This window comes from Amblyomma americanum, chromosome 11, assembly GCF_052857255.1.
Source record: "Amblyomma americanum isolate KBUSLIRL-KWMA chromosome 11, ASM5285725v1, whole genome shotgun sequence".
NCBI lineage: Eukaryota > Metazoa > Arthropoda > Arachnida > Ixodida > Ixodidae > Amblyomma > Amblyomma americanum.
In genome coordinates, this window is record NC_135507.1 from 52,832,449 (window position 1) to 52,849,718 (window position 17,270).

Sequence of the window (17,270 nt, forward strand, 5' to 3'; positions counted from 1 at the left end):
CCTTTGTTCCTGTGCCAGCAGTATTGAGCTACCTCATGCTACACTTTCTTAAAACTTCCTGCTGAACAACACCCTCGCGCTAACTTCCCTTTACCCCACTACACCCGTGGCCAGAACAAGGAACAACCTACTCCCCACAGCACTATGACAAAATACGGTCTCCCTCCTTTTCCTTCCTAGACTGCTGCAGGCAGATTGCGACCATCCGCAGTTTTCATTCGCTCGAAGAATGAGAGTCTGTCGTTTGGGCTGGAGATCTTTTGGTTGGAAAACAAGCCTTACAGAGAGGATGACTGACAGGTTTCCGCTAATGGTGAATTCATGCGTTAAATGTGTGCACTGTCCGTCATGTTTCAACGATCTTTTTTTTTTCACACAGGTTCACTTGGAGCATGGATGCCATCATGGCGTTGGCAGAAGACTGCTGTGTTATGTTGCAATTTTAAATTCATTAAAAAAATAAACTCTGTCGTGCGCACTGATGTTCTATCACTGGCGTGCAGAAGTGCACACTGAAGTGCTGCGCGGCACGCCACAGATTATCGCACTAACACTAACATAACCAGGAATGTGGGAGAGAAAAACATATCTGAACTGCCGGCCATCGAGGTGGTTACCATGCCTTTTCGGCAAGCAGCTTCGTTCTGCAGGTGTATGATAATGCTGAGTTTAGTTGCAATGCAAGTTATACATTGCAGTAGATGCACCATTAGCGCACACCTACAAAGTGAAGTGGTTTCCTTAACAGGCCCAGAAACGACCTTGCTTTTAACAATGGGTGCCTCGCATCACAGCGAACATGCCTGTGCGTCTCTTTCGAGAATATGTAACAATACACTGTAATAAGGGTTTAGTACATTCCTCTGGACGGTAACGTTACCCTTCTGCAAGAGTCGTAAAGATACATATAAAAGAGCAAAATATACACACTTGCGGAGCAGTGTTATGCCCTCTCATGCGGTGCAAATTTGCTCCTTAGAAGCGTTGTAATAAGCTCGTTAGATAAATTTAACTACAGTCCTTGGAAGGGTAAGTTTACGCTTAAGGTTACCCTTCCAAAAGAGACGTAAGTATGCACCTAAAAGAGCAAAACAAGCACACTTGCAGAGCAATGTTATGCCCATTGACACGGTGCAAAGTTGTACCTTAGAAGCGTTGTAATAAACTCATTAGGTAGGTTTTGACTATAGCCCTTGCGAGGGTAAGTTTACGCTTAAGGTTACCCTTCCTAACACGGCGTAAAGGTGCACCTAAAAGAGCAAAACCATATGCTTTCGCCGAGCAATGTTACACCCATTGATAAGGTGCAAAGTTGTACTCTAGCAGCGTTGTAGTAAGCTCATTAGATAGGCTTAACCGTAACCCTTGCAAGGATAAGTTTACGCTCTGAGATTGAGCATAAGCTTATTCCGAGTGGGTGCAAATATGCACCAGAAAATAAAACGTATGTTTGCACCTTCATGGCCTAAGCGTTACTCTTTCTGAGGAAGGTTAACGTTAGTCATCAAAGGCTTATACTTACACTTGACCAAACGGAGTAACATTACCCCGATAACAGCCTAAACATTACTCCGTACGCACTTACTCCCCCGACGAAGGAGTAACTTTGCACCTAAAGGGGGTCGCCACAGCGTCAGTGGATTTACCCCCTTAAAGGAGTAAGACCACTCCTTTTTTTCTTAGAGTGTAGATGTGCAGCTGTCACTATGGCTCGGAAGTATTTTCTGCAACGGGGGATAACTAGCATATATAATTTATTCAGCTGATGAAGAAAATCTGAGGCCGAGGATACATCAGAGAAAAGTAAACGCGAAGTGAGTTTTCAATCCAAGGCAATTAAACTTTTCCATATACTCTTATAAACTTATATGAAGGTCGGTGGCTTTGTAGGCGCTTATACCTTCGATAGGCATACGCAGCTATAACGGCTCTTCCCAGAAACAAGTTAACTTCAGTTACATCTGATAAGCGGTTGCTCTTGTAATAAACTTGTTCAGAAAGTTCCGTGACAAGTTAATTGCTTCAAACGCGATAACGTTCACGACAGTGGGATGGTGAGGATCGAAAAGAGCTCTTCCTGCTTAAAACGGTGGCAAACATTGGTACGGAACAGTGAAAAAGGCGGACAGCATCACGGACTCCCGAAAAGAATGTGATCATTACTTGGCAGGGGAGATCTCGCCCTTAGCCACCGAAAAGAATCATTTGGGCTCCTGGCCGCCAGGGCTTACGAAGTAATGAGGCCGCTGACACCGCTGCCCGAGCCCTTACTCACCGGGCTCCTCATCCCAGCTCTCTGGCTCAGAGACAAACCAGCCGCTGCTGCAGTTCTCGGAAATCATAACACATTATAAGAACAACCACCGCCTTTTCCCGGCCCCTGCCAAGGGGCTGAGTAAGACGGAGGAGCGAACTTTAAGGCGCCTGCAGACAGGTACTCTGCTCTGTCCTGCAATCATCAAACATTACGGTCCTAACACGGATGGGCGATGCCCGCACTGTGGGGAGACCTGTGATATCTTCCACATGGTGTGGGCATGTACTCAAAATCCCCACCTCCCTCCTTCCCCTACCCCTTCCAGAGAGGCATGGGAGACTGCCCTCCTCAACTGCTCCTCGATTGAGTCCCAAAGGGCTCTGGTGAAATGGGCGCGAGACGGGGCCTCGTCATGCGGTGTTCCAGACTAGGGACGCCGACCATGTAGCGGAGCCACTCTGTGGCTCCCAAACTCCATTTACCACCACCACCACAGCGGTGGCTCAGTGGTTAAAGGGACCCAGAAAGGGGGCCCCAATAAAGGTGCGATATGTCTGGGATGTTAAAAGACGACAGTTCATAATTATCCCCCAGCAAGAATTATTTTAATGCGTTTTGTGGAAGCTGCAGACGAAAACGGCGGCCCTCCTCCGCAAGCCCCTCACTCGGCCCCTCCCCTACCTCCGCCGGCTGCGGCGCGCGCGGAGCGGCCGCGGTAGCGCGTGACGTCTGAAAAAACTTAGCGCCGTGAACCAAAACGAAAGCTCCCCGGCTGTTGACAACATTAGCACGACGTAACGTCGAATGACAGGTTTTCGCGCGAAAGCCCGGCACCGCGCGTCTCTGCGAGGCGCGAAAGCGGGGATATTTAAAAATGCACTGTAAATTTCCCGTTCGCTTTTGAGGTCTCGTACGCGACATGGACGCTCGGTGGCCTGTACAAGCATTTTAAGCATTGTAGCATTGTACAAGCATTGTAGTGAAAGCATTTCAAAGCCAAGCTCAAACACCCCTTTCTGTGGCCCTTTAAGGCACTCGTCTACTGAGCCGGGTTGGACCCCGGCCGCGGCGGCAGCGTTTCGATGGAGGCGAAACGCAAAAGGCGCCCGAGTGCTGTGCGATGTCAGTGCACGTTAGAGATCCCCAGGTGGTCAAAATTATTCCGGAGCCCTTCACTACGGCACCTCTCCTCCCCATTCTTTCACTCCCTTCTTTATCCCTTCCCTCACGGCACAGTTGAGGTGTTCACAGAGATATGTGAGACAGTTACTGCGTCATTTCCTTTGCTATAAATACCAATTTTATTTTTTTTAGAATTACACCGGCCACGACCGCATTCGCCGTGAAATTGGCTGGTCAGCATTAAACATAGGGCCGAATCTTCGCCCTTTTGACAATTCCGGGGCAGCGAACAGCACGGTGCGCACTTACGACTCTCGGCGAGTCCGACAGCCTTTGGTCGCCCATGTGGCACTCGCCCAGGCTCATGACTGTCAGGCCGGCGAGCATCTGCGCCACGCTGGTCTTGCCGCAGCCGTAGACCCCCAGCAGGCCAAAGCACTCGTCCTGGGGCAGGGCGAGGTTGAAGCCGGACACGGCGTATTCTTCGCCGTACCACTTGTGCACCTCTTCGGCCACCAGGGCGTACTTGTTGTACTGCTGCAGCTGGTGAGCCTGCACAACCTTCACAACCACGCAAGAAAGGAGAAACTGTTGTGGTCGCATCAAACGCAGCTACGAAACGAATGTCTTTGTGTTACAAGACGATTACAGCGGTGGACCAACCAGAAGGAAATAAAGAAAATAATCACCGCCAGATTGAGCAATGTTAGCAAAGGGAGGATCAAGAAGTGTTGAATCCTTTCAGGTCTTTTCCCATGAGGGCAAACTTCTTTTCGAGGTCACATAGTTATGAAAGTACGAAAAGCCCCGTAATTGAATGATGGCTCTCCTTTTCAAACTTCAAAACTTATCGCTATGTCCTCCGTCCATAGGTTCCACATAGCGCCACACAACCGCCTCCGCTCTCCGGAAGTCCACTCAGCAGCTGTACGTGAAAGCGATGGAGAAACCAAACATCCACTCTCCACCCACATCATCGCCCCAGAAGCTTCCTACAGTCTGAAAATTGGCGGTGGTTTAGCGCTGGTTAAACCTGGAGTGACGCGACAGCTACAGCTGGCCGAGTGGAACTTGGTCACGTGAGCAACCATGTGATCAACCATGGCGCCGCGCCTCCGGCAGCTGCTCCGCACCACGTGACAGCGTGGGGGCGCCGCCACGCTGAAGGCTTGAAATGCTACCGTAATGTAGCTATCGCTACAAAAGAGAGTCAGCTGTACTCTACCTCTAGCGCATTTCCTTTCCTAAAAGGGAGAACGCCAGAAGACACTTCCTTTTTATTCCCGTTTACGTGCATTCATGTTTAGAGTGCACTCGCTTGCACGCTCCAACCACAATCGCCTTCAATCGCCACAATCGAATTCAAACACGCTAATGGGAGGGGATCCCTGGAAAAGCGAAATGCACAGTCTTTGACAAAAGTAACCAGGCCACAGGGTTCGTTTCATGGCCGTACGTGTTGCGGAGCGTTTACGTTTCCCCTTAAGCTCCAAATCTGTGTACGATGAGGCGGACCCTCGTGCTCACGTTTCGAAACGTTTTGGTCATTATGCCTGCCATTACGGCTGATAAACGATTCATTTTACTACTACTATTTCTTACTATTGAGAAAAACTACGCAACCAGCACTCCTAATGCAAATTACTCGCATCAAATTGTACTGCTGAGTGTTCATTTTTACCTTTAACTGCCACCCGACTAAGATATTTTTGCCCGAACAATAATTATAAATCTATTGTGCCATTCCTTATATAAACAAGATATGAGGACGTCAGCCTACGATGACTAGCGTGTTACACGATTGAAGGTTGGAGAGGAGTTTTTAAAAAGATTCTTAACTTTTTATTGAAAGCATTGAAATTGCTTCTCAGATCTTCTCTATATGGATACTTTCGAGGGTGGTTGTGAGGAAGTAGTAGTTGCATAAAAAGCCAAATTAGCACATATAGAGATAAAAGAAACCAGGACCGTAGCAAAATGAAGATTCACTGGGACAAGTAGTGGAAGATTAAAAAGCAAAAGCCAGGCTTGTTTGCATTCAAGGCGAGTGTAGCTGACGCACTGGCAACAACTACCAGCATCTACCAGCATAGGAATAGGACAAGGCAACCATGTTCTCCAGTGCGCCAGAGAAATACAAAACTGCTGGGTGGATATAGTTGACGATGTTCGGTACGGCCGAATCGGTTACTGGCTATTTCGTGCCAAGAAGCAGAAAAGTTACTAGCTAGACGGTTATACCGGGACATCCAGGATCCATTACAGGAAACGACACGTATGCGCAACGCTATTTGAATAAAAAAAAGCACTTCAAGGATTTTCATGTGCGTGAATTGCTGCCCTAAGCTTTGAGTTACACACATGTCAATCAAGATGTAATAATTTATGTCACATCAAAAAATATTTGTGCACTGAAAGGCGTAGGTAAAAAGCATGTGCAGATTCCGTGCCTATTGCAAACACGAGGCTCTGCCGTCGTCATACGATCACGGGGTTAATTTATTCAGTTTTCTCGCATTCACCCAGTATCTTAAATGTTGTCGATTAAATGAATAGTAAAGAAGCTAAATAATCCAATAACGAAATTTCAGAATGACATAAAACCAAAAGTAAAAGGTTAACGACATGTAGAGCGGTTAGTTCAAGGCCTAATGCACCATTACATCTTGCGCGATATGGGCTATTTATCATGACGAAATCGCTCGCCATGAAGTTTGTACGGCGTATAACTATACATAGATTTTATATGAAAAACCATACAAAGTGCAAGGGAACAATGACATGCTGTTTACGGAGAAACATTTGCCCAGCAGTGCGGCGGTACTGGCTCTAAAGTTTGCCTTCGCAGCACATTACTTTTGGACACTAATTATGCACCACCAATAAGGGCCCGAGCAAATTGATACCTGAAACACTGGTCGTTTCGATTTTAGATGAAAAGCTCGTTACTTGTACTGCGGTCAGGTACAAGAGAACACGATATAGGACAGGCTAGTAAAATCTGTTATACGATGAAACAGCCTAAATGACATTCCAAATTTTTCTTGTCTTTAGTACGCCTCAGCATTCATCCACCCCCGCCGAACACTACGAAACAAAGGGTTGAGGCCGATGTTTTCTCAACTTGCACATTTCTGTACGGCTCCACCGCAGAATCAGCTCCATAGTCGGTCTTCAGCTGCCTTTGTCATTGTGAGCGCGTAAGTAATGAAGTTCCCACGAGGAGCTATATTCATTCGAAAGCGCAAAACTTAGCATACATTTATGGTAGCTCTTGCAACGCGGCTGTGCTGTTCGCTTTCGCGGATATCACGGCGCTATTGTTTATTGGTGCCAGGTACGAAAATCTGGACAAAATATTGAGCATGTGAGTATGCCATAAGAACAGTTTCTGGAAGTATGTGGTTTAAGTGCGGCCTACAACGGAACACTCAGTTATTGGCGACGCTCAATAGCCGCCGATTTTCTCGCCTTTACCACGTCTCTTCAAAGCTGGAGAGTTCATCTTAATGACGAAGCTCGCGTGACATTCGGCTAGACCTCCGAGCTTTCAGTGCCGGAATCTTATGTCGTATTCCAATCAGCGATCCAGAGCAAGCTTTCTTGCTCCGCGAAAGCGGGGAGCGTGTTTCAAAGGGCGATTTGGATTCAGATCCTGAGTTCTGATTGGACAGCTACGGTAAGGTCCCTAGACTCTATACCCAATTGGCACTGGACATCCCTTGGACGTTTTGCGGACGTCCTAAACGTCCGAAGGGCGTCCATTACCGAATGAGAACTAGACCGCTCTTGGACGTCTTGCGAACGTCCTAAACGTCCGAAGGACGTCAATGCATAGTTTTAATGTCCATTGGGGACATCTTGCTCCTTCGCGGAGTCGGAGAGCTGCTCCGAATCGTCGACTTGGATACGGCACTACACATTTATATCGGAAGTTTCGCCACTGGTGGGATAAAGTGGGTTTGGGTGAAACAAACCTCTAGCGTCAAAAGGAGACGGAAGTTCTTTTCTATGGAGTTTTGCGGCTCCGTTGATGGGCACAAAACAGCAAAACGCGAAATTTGGAGTTCAGTTAGGAATATTTTGTTCTCGTCACTCGATTTAGGATCACGACGTTGACGATGTCGTGGAGGTTAATATGAACTCCGTAATCCCCGAAAAAAAAATGAATGAAGATGTGGTGTAGTTTCAAAAATTCGGGTCAAATAAAATTATATTGAGCCGTGGCAGTTCGGTTGTGACAACGACCGCTGGCGCCAATGCCTGCATTTAAGTTTCTGGCTTCTTATAAGATATCTCTTTATAAAAAGGGTCCGTAGACAGTCCATAATTTCTTATAGACTTTATTGCCCCTATAGATATTTCTTTTTGTCTATTCATAGCCTATAGACTGTCTATAGACAAAAGTCTACTAAAAGTGTATGGCCATAAATCTATATATCGTTTCTTGCTCAAGTGACTGAGCATGCGTGGTTGTGTCATGCTGCTCTGTACGCGCCTTGTTGTTTTGTCGCGCTTTACTTTTCGTTACTATTATTATTGCTGGATTTCGTCTCTTCTTCTCACTTAAATTCTTGCGATGTTTTTCTCTATGTTCGTTTTCTTGATGTGTTATTGATATGCCCACTCCTGCCTAAGGCCTCAAACTGAGGCCGGCAGTATCCTGTAAATAAATAAATAAATAAATATTGTCTGTAGACTGTGTTTAGGATTTGTACTTCCTGTTATCTAAGGTTTGCCTATAGAGACCATACACTTTATAGACAGAAGTCTATAGACATTCTATAGACTGGCTAAATAAATCTTTTGTAAGGAATAAATGCTCTGTTTAATAAATGCTCTCTTATAAAAGGGTCCGTATACAGTTCATTGATTTCTTATAGACTTTATTGCCCCTATAGATATTTCTTTTTTCTATTCATAGCCTATAGTCTATAGACAAAAGTTTACTAAAAGTGTATGGCCATAAATCTATATATTTTCTATAGACTGTTTAGGATTTGTATTTCCTGTTATCTAAGGCTTGTCTATAGAGACTATATACTTTATAGACAGAAGTCTATAGACATTCTGTAGACTGTCTAGAGAAGTCTTCTGTGAGGAATAAATGCTCTGTTTGCAGTAAAAATATCCTCTTTGGCATTAAGGCACAGCGGTAAATTGATACTGGCTAATTAAAATGTCCCTAGCGCCCCGTAAAACAACACCAAAATGGCGACCGCCAACTTAAGACATCGCAGAATGTCAAAAATTCCCGTACCGCACATCTCTCTTTGACGACTTCGGCGTCGATCGCTTTCTGCCGGCAGCAGGGCGTGCCTACGGACGGAAAGCGGAAAAAACGGCCCGAGTTGTAGCAGCTGATGTACACGAACAGCAGGATGGACTGCGCGATGAAGAAGTACAGTTCCAGGCCGATGCCGATCCCGGTCATCTGCAGAGGGTTCCAGCTCACAGAATGTGTGCGGTCCATGGCTGCGGTAAAAATGTTTGGAAGTTTATTGAGACAGTGGTGGGCGACCGCACTTCTTACTCTTGTTGTTCTGTGCATAAAATTAGACAATTCCCTGGTGAAAAAAATTGTATGATGAAATTAACTCATACAGTTTGTCATATAAATATCATCACAATTATCATACAAATGTCATTAATTTTCGCAAAATGCCATTTTCCTCATTCAGATGTTATACAATATCACACAAACTGTATGACAATTGTATTACGTAGCCTGTATGAGGTAGCCTAGGTTATTGCATCATACAATTTTTTTCACCCGCCGCGGTGGCTCAGTGGTTAGGGCGCTCGACTACTGATCCGAAGTTGCCGGGTTCGAACCCGACCGCGGTGGCTGCGTTTTCATGGAGGCAAAACGCTAAGGCGCCCGTGTGCTGTGCGATGTCAGTGGACGTTAAAGAACCCCAGATGGTCGAAATTATTCCGGAGCCCTCCACTACGGCACTCCTTTCTTCTTTCACTCCCTCCTTTATCCCTTCGCCTTACGGCGCGGTTCAGGTGTCCAACGACGGCGCGGTTCAGGTGTCCAACGATATATGAGACAGATACTGCGCCATTTCTTTTCCCCCAAAACCAATTATTATTATTATTACAAATTTTTTTCAGTAGAGTTAAGCAATTGAAAGTGGGTGAAGATTTGTTTCTATGGTTGTATTTTGTGGCGTTTAAGTGACTATCAAGGGCCAAACACAGGGCCTGAAAAGTGATTCCCGTGCTGGAGAAGTAGAAGTAATTATCACGGCGTTACATTGTGTTGAAATTTCTTTCTTGTAGGAACTTAAGAACGCGCGACAACTCTCGCAACAGCACATTCTGGGAAGAAAAAGAGCAGAAAACAACACACCGCAAAAAGGCATGGCATTAACTATGAAAAAACAAACATGAAAAAGAAAGTCACGATGAGACAAAGTTAACAAGATGAACTGAGACAAAACTTAAACTTAAGAAGACGTTTACGCAAACTCAGGAAGCTATAAAGAAAGGGCACGCTTCCATAATGCTGAGAGGTCAAAGAAGTTTACATGGACAACGCCAAAAGAAATTGTAGGCAGAACTGATAAGCGGTGGCTTAATAAGACTATTTGGATTCCAAGGAACCGCAAAGTGGGAATGGCCAATAGATTATAATCTCACTGGTAAGGTTAACAATTTTCGCGAGCCTACCACGACCGCAAAATGAGGATCTATAGAGAGCCTTCGGGTTCTGAAGGGTTCGTCGCGACTTGCCCAGCTAATTAAACGGAGATGACGAAACAATGACGGGTTCATTGACCCGTTATGTTTTAAGAAGCGGCATCGTAAAATAAATTTTGGCGCTTCCGGTCTAAAGGTTGAAAGCAGCTTAAGCAGAACGACTGCAACTGAAGTATAGCGAGTGCGGGCAGTGGTTCCTAAGAAGCGGTTCCTTCATAGTTTCTTTTAAATCGTGCTCTTCGGAATGAATGGCGGAAGTGAGCCATTTTCGCGTTAGCAACTGTTTCCTGTTCTCGCTTTCTTGTATTTGCTTTCTGTATGCAGCCACTTCACTTTTTACTGGTAGACGCCTTGCGGGATGCGATACAGAAGAATAAAAGAAAATGACATAAGGAAATCAATGCACTTTCCGTAAATTACTTATCACGCATTACACAATGACGATTAGGTGCATAATACATTACTGTTCCTGCGGCTCTTCAGGGGCTGCATGAAAATGAAGTCGAAGCCAACGAAATAAAGCAACTCGTGTGCCTTGCAAAGAAGCATCTAGAAGAGAACATCCTGCACAGCGCTATTAATGCCCAAAATTTCCATGTGTGGGGAAGGCAGCCTGGATATTTATAAGTGGTTCACCCACTCTGCCTACAATATAACCAGCGTTCATTGTCTTTCTCGAGACATGTGGAGCTAACCCGTTTAGAAGTGGCAGCAATCGCGGGCGTAAGTTGGTCAACACAAATGGCTTTTCACTAGTACACGCAGGCCCTTTACTGCACTATAAAAATACGAATATGGTTATATGGGAGTAAGAAGGGAGTAAACTCTCCCTTCTTTCTTTATTCCTCCTCCTCCTTTCCTTCCTTCTTTCTTTACTCCTCCTCCTTCTTTCCTTCTTTCTTTCTTTCTTTCTTTACTCCTCCCCTTCTTTCTTTCTTTACTCCTCCTTCTTTCTTTCTTTACTCCTCCTTTTCTTCTTTCTTTACTCCTCCTCCTGCTTTCTTTCTTTACTTTTCCTCCTTCTTTCCTTCCTTCTTTCTTTACACCTCCTCCTCCTCTGTTTCTTTACGCCTCCTCTTTCTTTCTTTCGTTCTTTACTCCTCCTCCTTCTTTCTTTCGTTCTTTACTCCTCCTCCTTCTTTCCTTCCTTCTTTCTTTCTTTACTCCTCCTCCTCCTTTCTTTATTTACTCCTCCTCCTTCTTTGCTTCTTTCTTTACTCCTCCTCCTGCTTTCTTTCTTTACACCTCCTCCTCCTTTGTTTCTTTACGCCTCCTCTTTCTTTCTTTCGTTCTTTACTCCTCCTCCTTCTTTCCTCCTTTCTTTCTTTACTCCTCCTTTCTTTTTTTACTCCTCCTCCTGCTTTCTTTCTTTCATTACTCCTCCTCCTTCTTTCCTTCCTTCTTTCTTTCTTTACTCCTCCTCCTCTTTTCTTTATTTACTCCTCCTCCTTCTTTGCTTCTTTCTTTACTCCTCCTCCTGCTTTCTTTACACCTCCTCCTCCTTTGTTACTTTACGCCTCCTCTTTCTTTCTTTCGTTCTTTACTCCTCCTCCTTCTTTCCTCCTTTCTTTCTTTACTCCTCCTCCTTTTTTTTTTACTCCTCCCCTGCTTTCTTTCTTTCATTACTCCTCCTCCTTCTATTCTTCTTTCTTTCTTTACTCCTCCTCCTTCTTTCTTTATTTACTCCTCCTCCTGCTTTCTTTCTTTACTTTCCTCCTTCTTTCCTTCCTTCTTTCTTTCTTTCTTTCTTTACTCCTCCTCCTCATTTGTTTCTTTACGCCTCCTCTTTCTTTCTTTCTTTCTTTCTTTTCTTTCTTCCTTTCTTTCTTTACTCCTCCTCCTTCTTTCCTTCTTTATTTCTTTACTCCTCCTTTCCTTCTTTCTTTACTCCTCCTCCTGCTTTCTTTCTTTACTTTTCCTCCTTCTTTCCTTCCTTCTTTCTTTACACCTCCTCCTCCTTTGTTTCTTTGTGCCTCCTCCTTCTTTCTTTCGTTCTTTACTCCTCCTCCTTTCTTTTTTTACTCCTCCTCCTGCTTTCTTTCTTTACTCCTCCCCCTTCTTTCTTTCCTTCTTTCTTTCTTTACTCCTCCTTCTTTCTTTATTTACTCCTCCTCCTTCTTTCCTTCTTTCTTTACTCCTCCTCCTGCTTTCTTTCTTTACTTTTCCTCCTTCTTTCCTTCCTTCTTTCCTTATTTACTCCTCCCCCTCATTTGTTTCTTTACGCCTCCTCCTTCTTTCATTCTTTCTTTACTCCTTTCTGTTTAGAGTGTACACATAATAGAGACTTGTTCCTTGCAACTGGAAAATCAACGAGATTTTAGATTTTACATAACCAGAAAAGTGCTCGCAGCCACATACACTGGCCCACATCACATCACGCGCATGTGTCACGTTTTCCCTTCCGTCCCACGTGGGCTGGACTTGCAAGCCGAAACTCGCCATCCGTTGCCGCCCATTTAATGGATCGGGCACATGGTAAGCTGCGCGGCGCGGACTCGTTGTGGGCTGTGAGTGCACAGTGACATGGCAGCGAAGAAGCCGACACAGCGCAGCATCACACTGCTCCCGCGCAGGCCACACAGAAGAACAGGTATGGCTCTTACTTTATCGAGTAACGTACAGTCGTGAGTGTAAAGTGCGTGCGCTTCTCGACACCTAGGTCTCTTACCCACCGTCACACATAGCTCTTTAGTAGCACTCGCAATCAGAAGTGACAAGCATTTGATTACTATGAAGCGGCAAACAGTAATTGTTGAAAGAAAACTATGCAGTTTACTTAGGCAGCTTAGTGGTCACCGTGTGTTCTCTCTTATATGAATAGCCATACACCCTATATGGATAGCCATACTTTGGTGAAGTAAGTGCAATTCCTCCTGCAACACCTTTTTTAAGAACTGCAGAAATGGTTAATGGACCTAAGACTCGTTCAAACAGCAGACTTAGTTCCTTAGTAGCACACGCAATCAGAAGTGACAAGCATTTGATTACTATGAAGCGGCAAACAGTAATTGTTAAAAGAAAACTATGCAGTTTACTTAGGCAGCTTAGTGGTCACCGTGTGTTCTCTCTTGTATGAATAGCCATACACCCTATATGGATAGCCATACTTTGGTGAAGTAAGTGCAATTCCTCCTGCAACACCTTTTTTAAGAGCTGCAGAAATGGTTAATGGACCTAAGACTCGTTCAAACAGCAGACTTAGTTCCTTAGTAGCACTCGCAATCAGAAGTGTCAAGCATTTGATTACTATGAAGCGGAAAACAGCAATTGTTAAAAGAAAACTATGCAGTTTACTTAGGCAGCTTAGTGGTCACCATGTGTTCTCTATTGTATGAATAGCCATACACCCTATATGGATAGCCATACTTTGGTGAAGTAAGTGCAATTCCTCCTGCAACACCTTTTTTAAGAACTGCAGAAATGGTTAATGGACCTAAGACTCGTTCAAACAGCAGACTTAGTTCCTTAGTAGCACTCGCAATCAGAAGTGTCAAGCATTTGATTACTATGAAGCGGAAAACAGCAATTGTTAAAAGAAAACTATGCAGTTTACTTAGGCAGCTTAGTGGTCACCGTGTGTTCTCTCTTGTATGAATAGCCATACACCCTATATGGATAGCCATACTTTGGTGAAGTAAGTGCAATTCCTCCTGCAACAATTATTTTAAGAACTGCAGAAATGGTTAATGGACCTAAGACTCGTTCAAACAGCAGACTTAGTTCCTTAGTAGCACTCGCAATCAGAAGTGACAAGCATTTGATTACTATGAAGCGGCAAACAGTAATTGTTGAAAGAAAACTATGCAGTTTACTTAGGCAGCTTAGTGGTCACCATGTGTTCTCTATTGTATGAATAGCCATACACCCTATATGGATAGCCATACTTTGGTGAAGTAAGTGGAATTCCTCCTGCAACAATTATTTTAAGAACTGCAGAAATGGTTAATGGACCTAAGACTCGTTCAAACAGCAGACTTAGTTCCTTAGTAGCACTCGCAGTCAGAAGTGACAAGCATTTGATTACTATGAAGCGGCAAACAGTAATTGTTGAAAGAAAACTATGCAGTTTACTTAGGCAGCTTAGTGGTCACCATGTGTTCTCTATTGTATGAATAGCCATACACCCTCTATGGATAGCCATACTTTGGTGAAGTAAGTGCAATTCCTCCTGCAACAATTATTTTAAGAACTGCAGAAATGGTTAATGGACCTAAGACTCGTTCAAACAGCAGACTTAGTTCCTTAGTAGCACTCGCAATCAGAAGTGACAAGCATTTGATTACTATGAAGCGGCAAACAGTAATTGTTGAAAGAAAACTATGCAGTTTACTTAGGCAGCTTAGTGGTCACCATGTGTTCTCTATTGTATGAATAGCCATACACCCTATATGGATAGCCATACTTTGGTGAAGTAAGTGCAATTCCTCCTGCAACAATTATTTTAAGAACTGCAGAAATGGTTAATGGACCTAAGACTCGTTCAAACAGCAGACTTAGTTCCTTAGTAGCACTCGCAATCAGAAGTGACAGGCATTTGATTACTATGAAGCGGCAAACAGTAATTGTTAAAATAAAACTATGCAGTTTACTTAGGCAGCTTAGTGGTCCCCGTGTGTTCTCTCTTATATGAATAGCCATACACCCTATATCGATAGCCATACTTTGGTGAAGTTAGTGCAATTCCTCCTGCAACACCTTTTTTAAGAACTGCAGAAATGGTTAATGGACCTAAGACTCGTTCAAACAGCAGACTTAGTTCCTTAGTAGCACTCGCAATCAGAAGTGACAAGCATTTGATTACTATGAAGCGGCAAACAGTAATTGTTGAAAGAAAACTATGCAGTTTACTTAGGCAGCTTAGTGGTCACCGTGTGTTCTCTCTTGTATGAATAGCCATACACCCTATATGGATAGCCATACTTTGGTGAAGTAAGTGCAATTCCTCCTGCAACACCTTTTTTAAGAACTGCAGAAATGGTTAATGGACCTAAGACTCGTTCAAACAGCAGACTTAGTTCCTTAGTAGCACTCGCAATCAGAAGTGACAAGCATTTGATTACTATGAAGCGGCAAACAGTAATTGTTAAAATAAAACTATGCAGTTTACTTAGGCAGCTTAGTGGCCACCATGTGTTCTCTCGTATGAATAGCCATACACCCTATATGGATAGCCATACTTTGGTGAAGTAAGTGCAATTCCTCCTGCAACACCTTTTTTAAGAACTGCAGAAATGGTTAATGGACCTAAGACTCGTTCAAACAGCAGACTTAGTTCCTTAGTAGCACTCGCAATCAGAAGTGACAAGCATTTGATTACTATGAAGCGGCAAACAGCAATTGTTAAAAGAAAACTATGCAGTTTACTTAGGCAGCTTAGTGGCCACCGTGTGTTCTCTCTTATATGAATATCCATACACCCTATATGGATAGCCATACTTTGGTGAAGTAAGTGCAATTCCTCCTGCAACACCTTTTTTAAGAACTGCAGAAATGGTTAATGGACCTAAGACTCGTTCAAACAGCAGACTTAGTTCCTTAGTAGCACTCGCAATCAGAAGTGACAAGCATTTGATTACTATGAAGCGGCAAACAGTAATTGTTAAAATAAAACTATGCAGTTTACTTAGGCAGCTTAGTGGTCACCGTGTGTTCTCTTTTATATGAATAGCCATACACCCTATATGGATAGCCATACTTTGGTGAAGTAAGTGCAATTCCTCCTGCAACACCTTTTTTAAGAACTGCAGAAATGGTTAATGGACCTAAGACTCGTTCAAACAGCAGACTTAGTTCCTTAGTAGCACTCGCAATCAGAAGTGACAAGCATTTGATTACTATGAAGCGGCAAACAGTAATTGTTAAAATAAAGCTACGCAGTTTACTTAGGCAGCTTAGTGGCCACCGTGTGTTCTCTCTTATATGAATAGCCATACACCCTATATGGATAGCCATACTTTGGTGAAGTAAGTGCAATTCCTCCTGCAACACCTTTTTTAAGAACTGCAGAAATGGTTAATGGACCTAAGACTCGTTCAAACAGCAGACTTAGTTCCTTAGTAGCACTCGCAATCAGAAGTGACAAGCATTTGATTACTGTGAAGCGGCAAACAGTAATTGTTAAAATAAAACTATGCAGTTTACTTAGGCAGCTTAGTGGCCACCGTGTGTTCTCTCTTATATGAATATCCATACACCCTATATGGATAGCCATACTTTGGTGAAGTAAGTGCAATTCCTCCTGCAACACCTTTTTTAAGAACTGCAGAAATGGTTAATGGACCTAAGACTCGTTCAAACAGCAGACTTAGTTCCTTAGTAGCACTCGCAATCAGAAGTGACAAGCATTTGATTACTATGAAGCGGCAAACAGTAATTGTTAAAATAAAACTATGCAGTTTACTTAGGCAGCTTAGTGGCCACCGTGTGTTCTCTCTTATATGAATAGCCATACACCCTATATGGATAGCCATACTTTGGTGAAGTAAGTGCAATTCCTCCTGCAACACCTTTTTTAAGAACTGCAGAAATGGTTAATGGACCTAAGACTCGTTCAAACAGCAGACTTAGTTCCTTAGTAGCACTCGCATTCAGAAGTGACAAGCATTTGATTACTATGAAGCGGCAAACAGTAATTGTTAAAATAAAACTATGCAGTTTACTTAGGCAGCTTAGTGGTCCCCGTGTGTTCTCTCTTGTATGAAAAGCCATACACCCTATAAGGATAGCCATACTTTGGTGAAGTAAGTGCAATTCCTCCTGCAACACCTTTTTTAAGAACTGCAGAAATGGTTAATGGACCTAAGACTCGTTCAAACAGCAGACTTAGTTCCTTAGTAGCACTCGCAATCAGAAGTGACAAGCATTTGATTACTATGAAGCGGCAAACAGTAATTGTTAAAATAAAGCTACGCAGTTTACTTAGGCAGCTTAGTGGCCACCGTGTGTTCTCTCTTATATGAATAGCCATACACCCTATATGGATAGCCATACTTTGGTGAAGTAAGTGCAATTCCTCCTGCAACACCTTTTTTAAGAACTGCAGAAATGGTTAATGGACCTAAGACTCGTTCAAACAGCAGACTTCGTTCCTTAGTAGCACTCGCAATCAGAAGTGACAAGCATTTGATTACTATGAAGCAGAAAACGGTAAAAGTAAAAACAAAATTACGCCGTCTACTTAGAC

At 43.7% G+C, this 17,270-nt stretch overlaps 1 protein-coding gene across 1 annotated transcript in view; it reads right to left on the reverse strand.

The window, feature by feature from the left end:
* LOC144109625 (phospholipid-transporting ATPase ABCA3-like) overlaps nucleotides 1-17,270 on the reverse strand; it is a 93,732-nt gene that overhangs the window by 26,215 nt on the left and 50,247 nt on the right. The window contains exons 21-22 of the mRNA XM_077642443.1: nucleotides 8,640-8,854; nucleotides 3,689-3,940 (exon numbers count right to left, since the gene is read on the reverse strand). Of these exons, the coding sequence (XP_077498569.1) occupies nucleotides 3,689-3,940; nucleotides 8,640-8,854 (467 nt within the window). The remainder of the gene's footprint in view (nucleotides 1-3,688; nucleotides 3,941-8,639; nucleotides 8,855-17,270) is intronic.